Genomic DNA, 10,848 nt, shown 5'->3' with positions numbered 1-10,848 from the left:
TCCAGCTCAACTCCCACGGACAGCAAGAATTGCGCCCCACAAGGGATCGTGTTCCAGCACTTCAGCTGTCAACAGTGTTCTTCCCAGCTTGCAAGTTCCTCACTTCCCTCTCCCTTTTTTTAACCCATGCTTCAGACTCCGTTTCATGTACTATCTTACTGCTTTCTGGACAAGAGGCCTTTATGTGACCGATGTACTTCCCCAGTCTGTTCTCTCACAGGCACTTTCCCACCTTCCTCTAGACTAACTTTATTGTAAAAAGCATCCCCAACAGTCCCTTTCCCTCAGTAAATCTTCTCCTCAGAATCTCTGCAGCACATGTTGCTGAGAGAGATTCCAACAAGACTTGAAAAAAAAATCTTTCCCCCATGAGCACAGTAAAGCCTTGGAACAGGGGACCAGAGAAACTGTGGGATCTCCATCCTTGAAGGTTTTCAAGACCAACCTGGATAAAACGCTGAGCAACCACATCTGAATTTAATGTGACCTTTAAGGGCCTGGAGCATCTCTCCTATGAGGAGAGGCTAAGGGACTTGGGTCTTTTTAGCCTTGAGAAGAGAAGACTTAGGGGGGATCTAATCAATGCTTACAAATACTTAAAGGGAGGGTACCAGGAGGACGGGGACGGTCTTTTTTCAGTGGTGCCCAGTGACAGAACAAGAGGAAATGGGCACAAACTTGAGTATAAGAAGTTCCACCTAAACGTGAGGAGGAACTTCTTTACTGTGAGAGTGGTAGAGCACTGGAACAAGCTGCCCAGAGAAGTGGTGGAGCCTCCTTGTTTGGAAACATTCAAAACCCGCCCGGACGCGTTCCTGTGCAACCTGCTATAGGCAGACCCACTCTGGTGGGGGGGTTGAACTAGATGATCTCCACCCTTCCAACCCCATATGATTCTATGATTCCTTTGGGTTATAAGTTTGATAAAAGATCTCCCAAGGTCCCTTGCAACCTAAATTATTCTATAATTCTTTGAAAATAGATGCATTGTTCCCACACAGAAAACACACCCTTTGAGTCACAAAGTTAAGCATTGGACAGTCAAGGAACTGACAGGTTTTGCAGTACCTCACTGAGCTTGTTGGAGCTGATGTCACCTAGCAGTAACGTGTCTGAGGTATGGGCCACCAGATATCTGTCTTTCCCTAAGATCTTCACCTCATCAATCTCATAACCATACTGGGATTTCAACACAATGCGGGTTCCTGTTGAGAGGTTCTTCACAATGACCTAGAGAAAGTGAAAAAAAGCAATATGAGGCACTGTTTCCAGGCACAGAGGAAGAACACAGACTTTGTGTCCTATGGAATATTAGATAACAGATGATATCTGGGTATTTAGATGTCCTCTCACATCATTTCACTCTTCTTTTTTAAATAAACCTTACCATTCCTCTTCTATGGGATAACAACTGTAGTAAAAGTGTGGGATTCTCACTGCTGCCATTTAGAAGTTTCCAGCCTAATTGGAGGACTACTCAGGCCTTTGAGGATGTCAACCTCTGAGAGTCCTACGCTCTCTCCACTGACTACAGAGGGGTGCCCAGACTGCTACCTCACCCCTACTTTGAAACAGGTAACGTTGGCTGAATTTAAACCACTTAAGGAGCCTGGATTTGGCACAGAGGTACCCCACACAAACAAGGAAATAAACTCCATGATTTTTGCTCCTAGCCAATTTCCACCCAGCCTTGACACTGTCCCTGGAATATTCCCTCTGCCTTTCCCGACAAGTTGCTATGAAAAAACTGCAGGTGCAGATGTATACCTAAAATGCTTTGGTAATTTGCTTTGCCAAGTTTGGTGCATATTTTTCAAGACAGTGTAACTGCTTTAAAGAGAGGAATTAATGAGGTAAAAGGACTCAGAGAAATCACCATCACTTCCAACTCTTTCCAGTGTAGTTTTAATGGGGCTGAAGGTAACTACCGTACAGAAATTACAGAGTTCCCTCAGCTGAATACAAGGAATCTGCCCCTCAGGGGTCCGTATTGTCCCTCAGGGGTCCATATGGGGACCAGTACTGTTTAATGTCTTCATCAATGACACAGACAATGGGATTGAGTGTAACCTCAGTAGGTGTGTGGATGACACCAAGCTGACTGGTGCGGTGACAGGCGTGGGGGACAGGATGCCATCCAGAGGGACTTGGACAGGCTGGAGAAGTGGGCCCATGTGAACCTCATGAGATTTCAAGATTTCACCCCATTAATCACAACTCTCTGGGCAGAGATGCCCTGGAAACATTCCAGGTCCGGTTGGATGGGGCTCTGAGCAACCTGATCTAGTTGAAGATGTCCCTGCCCACGGCAGGGTGTTGGGACTAGGTGACCTTTAAAGCCAACTAGATGACCCTTCCAACCCAAACCATTGTATGATTCTTTGATTTCGTGAGTGATTGGGCCAAGGACTGGAGGCAGATGATAGACCGGAAAGAAGCTGATGGCACCAAGAACTCCAAACATGTAAAGTTTTAGTAAGTATCCCATTGTAATCAACGGACATTACCTCGCTGGTTATTCTCTTACCTGGCTTGGTCCCACATATGTCATTTCAAATTTATTTTTGTAAATGCTTCTGCGAAGGCAGCAGTCAAATTGTTCAACTCCTCCACAGAGAGTGCCCTGGGGAAACAAACGTATTGCACATAGTCAGTGAATTTTGTTACGAAAAGGTATTCCAGACCCTATTTTCATGAAAAGGATCAGAGGTGAGACAGAAATCCCCAGGTCCTGGCTGCTCTGGGGAACAAGGCTCAAGGCCCAGATGCATGAGGACCAGTCCTATCTTGACTTTCGTGAGAGAACAGAAAGATTGAGAAATTCTCAGAGAAAAAGAGCTTACCAAATACTGCCACATACACAGCAGAGGAAGAGGAGGGGTTAATTCAGAAAGATTTGCAGAAAGACTGATTTAAAGAGCTTTAAGGAATTACTTAACTTGATAGAGAAAGGCAGATCAAGGCCCAACAGCCAAAAGCAGAAGAAAGACACCTCTGAACTGAAAACATAGCATGTAAACATAGGGTAGAAGATCAGGTCTCGTACTGCTTCTCACAGGTGCTTGGAGGAAAGAATGCTTGTGAGACTGATCTAGAGAAGCTATGCTATGCTATGCTGACCTTACTACACTTCTGTGAAAAAAGGAGGGCTGCTGCTGCCAGTGAGCCATTACACATCAGCCATGATAATTCCAGCTTCATACTCTGCACAACTGACTGCAGCAGAGTCCCTTGCAAAGGTCTCAGCCCAAGCACCTCCATCACACACCTCGGTGACAGTGTGACCACTCTCACTCTCCCTGTGTCACGTCACTTTGTTCTCAGGAGCACGCGTAAGACTGTCCCCGGTGTGTGACCCGTGGGCTCACAGCTGCTGACTGATGATACAAACCACACAAATCCGTGATCCATCCCTCTTCCATGCTAAAGCTGTGATGGTGTAGAGGTGAGCTATTTCTTTGGGTTTGCCTTCCTCCCAGGCGCTGCGGCGTGGGCTCCAGTTCAAAACCCTTAACCTGTGAGAACGGATGAGACAGCAGAAACATGAAGAATTGCATATGGTTGAAGAAGAAAGCGCTACAAAGGGGAGACTTTACCATCAGGCACCATACCTATCATAGCTGCCAATGACCACAGACTGGCCGCCAGGACTGGCAGCTGCTGTGGTGAATTCCTTCTCTGATGAGTCCCGGCTGTAGTCAAAGGTTTGAACCACATTTCCTTCCTTCCCATAAGCTACAATCTTCTTATCGCAGCCTGCAGCCACAATGCTGTTGGAAGCCCAGGCGAGGGCATAAGGAGGACAGGGATGCACCACCAACTTACCCTAAATTAGACAAGAAAGAACATCTGAAAACATGAATGGGTACAGCCATTCCGGTTCCAGCTGGCCTCTGTATTCACTTGTCACAACAAGACCAGTCTGAGGCCCTTCTGTAAAGTCCAGCTCATGGGAGGTGCTTTGTCTGCCTGCCCCTCTGTAGGAAGGTAGAAACCAGAACTGAGAGATGTTTCAACTATTCCACATGTTTAACTGGGAGAGAAGATTCCTGGTGCCGGGAAGAAGACCAGTACCATTAACTAGACTGGGATACCCCCATAATGTACCAGAGTATACATAGGCTTTCAGCATATCATGCTAGAGAGCAAACATGCTCAAACTGCTTCAGCTGGAGAGAAAATATCTGAGTAACAATAGCATTCCCTTCACCATAGCCTGAAGCACAGAGACTTCTCCTTTTGGGGAGGAGCAGGGGTCAGGAGAAATGCTGGGTGCCAAGTATTCTGTCCCCAGGCAGTGTGAACCTGGCATTCGGGTTTAACTGAGGTAACTATACATTGTTTACTGAGAAGATGACAATAGCTATTCCCTGGAACCCTACCTATTCAAGCCTTTTTTTCCTGGAGACTCTAACATCGGATCTTTCCAGACACCTGAATAGCCTCATGTCTCATACACAAAAATGTAACTTCTGCTCTCACCACTGCACTCAGTGTATTTCAAAGCAACTAGTCACTGGTCTGCCTTCATCAGTGCTCCGTAAAAACTACGCTAGCAAGCACAGACCACAGCTCCTCTCCAGACTTGCTCTCCCTCCATGGCCTAATCCCTTACCAGAGCTCTTGAGCCAAAGAGCTCCTTGGCTGTGCAAACAGGAATTTGCTAATTGAAGAAGAATCTCTGATACCTGTGATTCACCTGAGCCCTCATCGTCAAAGAAGAAGCGTACTATGGTTCCATCTGCATGGCCAGACAGGATTCCCTTCCCCGACACACTGCAAAGAAACACAGACAGGATGATGCATTACTGCAGTAAGACTTGCACCTTTATTTTCATACCCTTGCCCAGAGGAGCCAGTCCCAGGGTCATTGTTGATGTTCCTCATCACCAAAGACAAGGTGGGTGATAAACACAAGAATACCTAAAACCTGTATTGGTGACTGTAAAAACAAAGCAGACAAAAGTACGGCAAGCATAAAGGAGAGCGGCCAGATAAGCATCTTCATCATGTAAAATCACAATAACTAACTTTCTGTACCACTAAAACACAGGAAGGCTAAGTAACCTTAAGTGGAATAATGACTACGCACATAATTTTACGTAACAAGGTATATCAAACAACCCTTGGATTGGAACTATTCCAAAAATGAGGCTGAATATGGTGATGCCAGGAATCCCTAAAAGCAACACAGTTAAGACAAAAAACCATCTGGACAAACACTCCAGTCCATCATTTGTAGCATTCATGTCTTGTGTAAATCTTGACACAAGCAAGGAGAAGAGGGCAAGGAAGAGGAAACAGGCATAACCTAGTGCACCCAGAAAGAACACTTTTTAATGATGATTCAAGTACAGAATATAAATTCTGTTTAACACTGGAACAATCCAGGAATCATACATCTGTCTTCTGTGATTGCAACCCCAGGTCTGTCATTGACACCATGGCAGTAACAGCATGAGCTGTGTTTACAAATAAAAGAAGAGGGGGAGAGAGTCAGGGGAAGGATTTGGGGACAGGGGGGCAGATGGGGAAGAGAGGTCGGAGAAGAAGAGGGGATGAAGAGAGAGGTGGGGGGAACAGAAACCCTCTGGAATAGAGGCAAAGGCAGACAGTCTTTGGAGGGATTTTTCAGCAGTAGAAAGTCAGAGTCCTAGGCTAGCTTTAGGTTTCTTAATTTTTTTTAGCACTCAAAAACCAGAATGTCAACATTTAGTGAAAATCCCATTGCTAGGATCATGACATAACTTAATTTTTTTTAGGTAAAGGATAAAGAAGTATTTAAAATTAAATCTTAATTAAAAATTGCATTTTATGGTTATTTTTCTCATCATAGCCTTGTGTTTTATCTGACAGAAAATTTTTACTTTTACTAGCCCTTGAACTTGACTAATGTCAGTAATTAGCGAGATTAAGTTGACAAATTTAATCTTTATAAAGTCCTGGATTCAAATAAATCAATACATGCGAGTAATGTCATGGGAACTTGCATCCTGAAATGTATTTGAGGAACAATCAAACCGCATGGGCCAGTGTGGTATATCCAGGTATCAGATTTTAGGATGGAATTCCTTCTGGAAAGCACAGTACTTTATTATCTCGACAAGGAACTGACAGCAGAAAGAGACACTCTGGCGACCTCCCATACTGACACCAGTTGTGCCAGGGCCAACAGCGGGACAGGAGACTGAGCCAATGCAGGAAGGCTAACGCAATGCCATACTCACTTGGACGTTAGCGAGACCACATAGGAATCTGTCCCGTAAATGGTGGAAGACTTGTTGTTCTTTGTATTTGCTAAACGAACCTGAGAAAGAGAATCTGATCAATGTTGATTCTGTCTGCAGAATGTGGACTTCCCCCAGCGTAACATCCCCAGAGGCTTCCTGGTCCATGAAATAACAGGAAGCTCATAGCTTTTTGGTAGGTTGGAGAAGTCGAAAAGTTGGAGGCTTAAGAAAAGGACCAAATGATCCAGGAGAAACCCCAAGCACTAGAACCTGGTTACCTCCAAGGGAATCAGAACCAGAAAATTCAAATCAGTGGTGTAAACCCTGAGTTGCTATTTGGTGCCCAGTGGCACACGGTAGCCCAGATGCTGGTAGCCCCTGCATGGAGAAGAAAATGAGGCAAATAACAAGTTTCTCTACCTTTCCTTCAGCAAGACCAAAGACAATGACGTTCTCCACTGGCCACAATAAGCAGGTCACGGCACTCTGCCAAGGAGGAGGTAAAAAAAAGAGATAAGAACTCCACTACCTAGAAAGCTTCCTGCCCCACTGCTATGTAACACAGCTCATGAACACTGAGACCACTCAGACCAGGAAAGAGAAGAGATGGCAGCATTTGGACAGGCCTTAAAGTAGGATTGAGGACCTCCATGCTGAAGCTTGAACTAGATAATACTGAGCTGGGGTAAAGCAGCAAGCTCAGAAGGGCTAAAGCAGGGCATCAAAGTTACACCAGATGTGTTATACTACCACGGATGCTCTTCTGAGAGGACTACTGATTGATCAGATGTGTGGGGTTTTCCCCATGCTATTGTTGAATGTACAAACTCATGGCTATTTGAAGATTTTTTTGCATCAACAAGTATAAAACGTAAAAATAATATGACTCTGCCAGGTTCTGTAATAGATATGAAAATATCTGTACATTGGATCTTCATTTGATGAATCAGAAATAGTCCTTATTTATATTTTTTGTTTACAAGCAAGACGGTTACCACATGCTACAAAGTAGGTCAGGTAGAAATGGGTTGGTTCGTTAAACCCAAACCTAAGGTATTCTCAAAATCTGAGGTGGGGATCAGGAAGAATAAAGCTGAGCACAAAACCCAACTGTAAAAGCGGGTCAAGAGAACTAATGAAACCGCTCCACGTTTAAACTGAAGAATTTCAGTCAATAAGGCGGCTGGTGTTTGGCACTGTGCCACCAGCACTTGCCTCACTGGCTCATCTGTTCCATTTTAAGCATCTGGGCCTGCTTTAGACATATTTACACCCTCATTTATTTATCTCACCTTCACATCAGCAAATACAGCTACAATCAGATACCAAAATGTCACTGGATACCTAAACTGTTCATAATTTGTATGTCTAAATAATGATGAAGACCCATTTTTATTGCACCTGTTTCCCAGACATCCATACCTTTCCCTCATTATCTGCCAGACCTTTATTTTCAGCCTAACCACAACCACAAGCAGCCCGGCAGTAGCTTAGAAACAAGCCTCACAAAGTGGTAATGTGCTCAGCTACTGGTGTAAAGAAGTCATACTTGCACATACTCATCCTGACCCTTCAGCAGGATGCCTTGCCTGCCAGCCAAGCAGAACAGTATCACTGTATTCACAAGATGTGTAAGAGTGCCCAATACATTTTGCCAATGGCTGGAGAGGGAAAGGCCTTAATAACAAATCTCTCCTGTTTACTGAACACACAAAAAAATTGTAAATAACAATATTTAGTTATAGGAGAAAACCAGACACAGTGGTAAAAACCCACACATATAGCATTAGAAAAAATACAGGATTTATTATGACAGAAGTGGCAGAAAAGGCATGGGGAAGAGAGTGAGAGAAAAGAGAAATGAACCACTACATTAAAAATTAAAAAAAAACGTATGCATGCTGTGCACACCTAAGCTTGTGAGAGGCAAGCAGCTCCCACCGGGCTGTTACCCAGGTGCTACAGCAAAGGGGAGGCAGAGGGGCAAGGAGCTCATCCTGCCAGCGGACAGCAGCAAAGAAGGAAAGGACTCTCCAGTGAGGCTACAGGTATCCACACCTGGGTTAACCACAATGTCCGGGAAAGGGACAAAGGGACACCAAGCCCCTCGTGCTCTCTTTCCCTCATGACAGTCTACCCAGTGTCACAACCACTCAGCGCAGCAGCTCCAACACAGAGAAACAAAAGCTGAACAACAGCTGCCTTCACTTATTGCCAGGGCAACAGAACTACCTGGGTTCCCCTCCTGCAGCCAGAAGCCCATGTGGAGAGAGGCTTGACAGCCCTCCTAAGCCACTGTCAGAGCAGCTGCAGTGGTGGGCCATGACCCAGCCCTGATGTAGGCTTTCAACCCAGAGGGTCAGGCTGTCCTTCACCTGAAAAGCAGCCTGAGAACGCCTGGCACAGAAACTCCAGCAACCACATCAGAAGCAGTGCTGCCTATGTCTTCTGGGGATTTGGCTCAAGGGGATGACTCCTCCTGACTGGTACTAGCTCCTTCAGGGGAGGAAAACATAGCAGAGAACTCCTCTAGTGACACAGAGAAAGCGGGGGTCATAGCGTGATGGCAACTGGCTGGAAAGCCTCGGGCAGCTGCTGGACATTGACTTCTGAAGGTAAAACAACTAGTCAGTGCATTCCGTTGCCTCATACAGGTGGTTTTCTGTGCAAGGAATTTATAACACCTTCGCCTTTTCCAGATACTGACATCAATCTTGGGACAATCCTTGCCAGAGACCTCCTGAGTAGAGAGCTCTCTGACCACACAGGCAGAGCCAAAGCAGCAGAGCACAAAGGTGGCCAAGGAAATAACCCGACTTACAAACCTGAGGTCTTTGAACATGGGGAAACTGTGCAGCTGGACTGCATTCTGCACACTTTACATTTTGGTTAATAAGGAATCTCGGGGCTTAGAGTTGCCAACCTGTGAAAAACAGTTGGGCTCAGAGTCTCTCCTTTCCAGTTTTTCCGTTTCAACTCCCTTAAAACATTCTGTCCTCTGATGCCTAAAGTAGTCCCCAAAGTTTTGTAAGTGACTGCATTTTTCATTCAGCAATTAATTACCATGATGTATCCAGGCCAGTATGAGGCCTCTGAAGCTTGGCGAATAATATAAGCCTCAAAATTTAGAGATTATCTTAGGATCTACCTGCACTTTTGGAGACCAAGTACCACTGACAGTTTGACCAAGTATACCTCTGAGTATGAGCAGCGAGACATTTAATTGTCTTTATCCTACATACACTGGAGAAAATGGTGTTAAACAGGAGTCTCACCGTTTGGATGAACTTGTTGCATATCACCTTCTTGTCACCCCTGCAGAAAAAGGTAGACAAAAGTTACCACCAGTGAAGCTAGCAACACTGCCCATTCTGGTTACCCTGCTGTTTGCATTCAGTCTGTTTCAGTATTGCCAAACGCAGGCTGTTTAAGTTTTGTACAAAGGTTGTCTATCACAAGGCAACTTTTGGTAGAAAATTTAAGAAAAAAACTTCAGATCTTCTGAAATGCTGATGATCTGCCTTTCTGAGCAGCTGTAGCACACCACACACCAGCAAATGAGGCTGAAGTGAGGCTGGTTTCACAATTCCCCAGCTATCAGAGGACAGCAGCACAGGCTTTAGAGCTCCAGCTTCACAGAAGCTCAGCTGGTGCATGGTCAGACAAGATTTGAGGAAATCCTATCTGCTGCTCACTAGGGAAACACCTAGGTGTTGTGGAAAAGACCACGATAAAGAGAGGGCTGGGACACCGGGGCATCCCCAGGCCCGGAGCTGGAGAAAGTGGAGAGTCTGAGTGTGAAAGAGCGAGTCTGCAGAGGAGAAGGCAGAAGGAGGTGAAAAAGGGAGAGTCCTGGGAGTCCCTGGCACTGCAGGGTTAGATGGTTAGATGACAACACAGCGTGCACCGGGTGGAGGAGCAGGCCAGGCCACTGGTGCAGGCAGCATCCATGCCTGCAAAGCATGCTGTACGGCAGGAAGGAGCATGCTGTCCCCTCCTCACAGCCACTGGGCCCTCTACCACCAGACTCACCACTCCTCTCCAATCTTGTAGACGTAGACAATGTTGTCTGTTTGGCCAATGGCGATTTTGGTGGAGTCCGGGGAGAAGGCCATGCCTTTGACCACGTAGCTTTTCCGGCCGTACTGTGGAGAGGACGGAGGTGTGGGCCGCAGGGGAAGGCTGCCCTGACCCAGGCCCCGGCCCACAGGCCGCAGCCCTGATCGCGGAGCAGCCCCGGCGGCAGCAGCCCGGGCCCCGGGCCCTCACCTTGGCGTCGGCGGGCTTGGTGGAGAACTTGTCGCGCCGCTCGCCCTGCTCGTCGTACAGCAGCACCACCCGGTCGGCGGTGCAGACGGCGAACCGGGCGCTGCTGGCCGACCAGGCCATGCAGGTCACCCGCGCCGTCCCGTCCTGCGGGGCATACGCAGCCTCAGCACCACCGCCGCCCCCGCCCCGCCCCGGCCCGCTCCCCCCGGCCCGACCCACCGCACCTGCGGGGACAGCAGCGTCCGCACGTGCCGCAGCCGCATCGCGCCGAGCGCCGGGACGGGAGAAGGACCGGGACGGACGGCACCACCGCCGCCGCCGGGCCCACCTCGCCTGGCCCCGCCCCGCG

General features: G+C 47.1%; 1 protein-coding gene across 1 annotated transcript; it reads right to left on the bottom strand.

Annotated features, from left to right (window-relative positions):
• Positions 1-1,041: 1,041 nt before the first annotated feature.
• LOC106890489 (intraflagellar transport protein 172 homolog) lies at positions 1,042-10,842 on the bottom strand. Its single transcript, XM_014946357.1, has 11 exons — positions 10,724-10,842; positions 10,500-10,643; positions 10,263-10,375; positions 9,506-9,545; positions 6,651-6,716; positions 6,228-6,307; positions 4,689-4,776; positions 3,612-3,826; positions 3,392-3,515; positions 2,528-2,623; positions 1,042-1,230 (listed from the first exon to the last, which is right to left on the bottom strand). The coding sequence occupies exons 1-11, from the start codon at positions 10,760-10,762 to the stop codon at positions 1,042-1,044; spliced, it is 1,194 nt and encodes a 397-aa protein (XP_014801843.1). The 5' UTR covers positions 10,763-10,842.
• Positions 10,843-10,848: the final 6 nt, after the last annotated feature.

The sequence above is a fragment of the Calidris pugnax genome, unplaced genomic scaffold (assembly GCF_001431845.1).
Source record: "Calidris pugnax isolate Ruff unplaced genomic scaffold, ASM143184v1 scaffold165, whole genome shotgun sequence".
Lineage (NCBI taxonomy): Eukaryota > Metazoa > Chordata > Aves > Charadriiformes > Scolopacidae > Calidris > Calidris pugnax.
Note: the sequence above shows the minus strand (reverse complement) of the source record. Positions and strands in the feature narration are given on the sequence as shown.

Coding starts and splice junctions, on each gene's coding strand:
- LOC106890489 (XM_014946357.1), bottom strand. CDS start 10,762: ATGCGGCTGCGGCACGTGCGGACGCTGCTGTCCCCGCAG. Junction 6,717..9,505: donor GCAACAAGTTCATCCAAACG/GTGAGACTCCTG, acceptor CCTCCTTGGCAG/AGTGCCGTGACCTGCTTATT. Junction 2,624..3,391: donor ATGGATCACGGATTTGTGTG/GTTTGTATCATC, acceptor TTGTTTCCCCAG/GGCACTCTCTGTGGAGGAGT.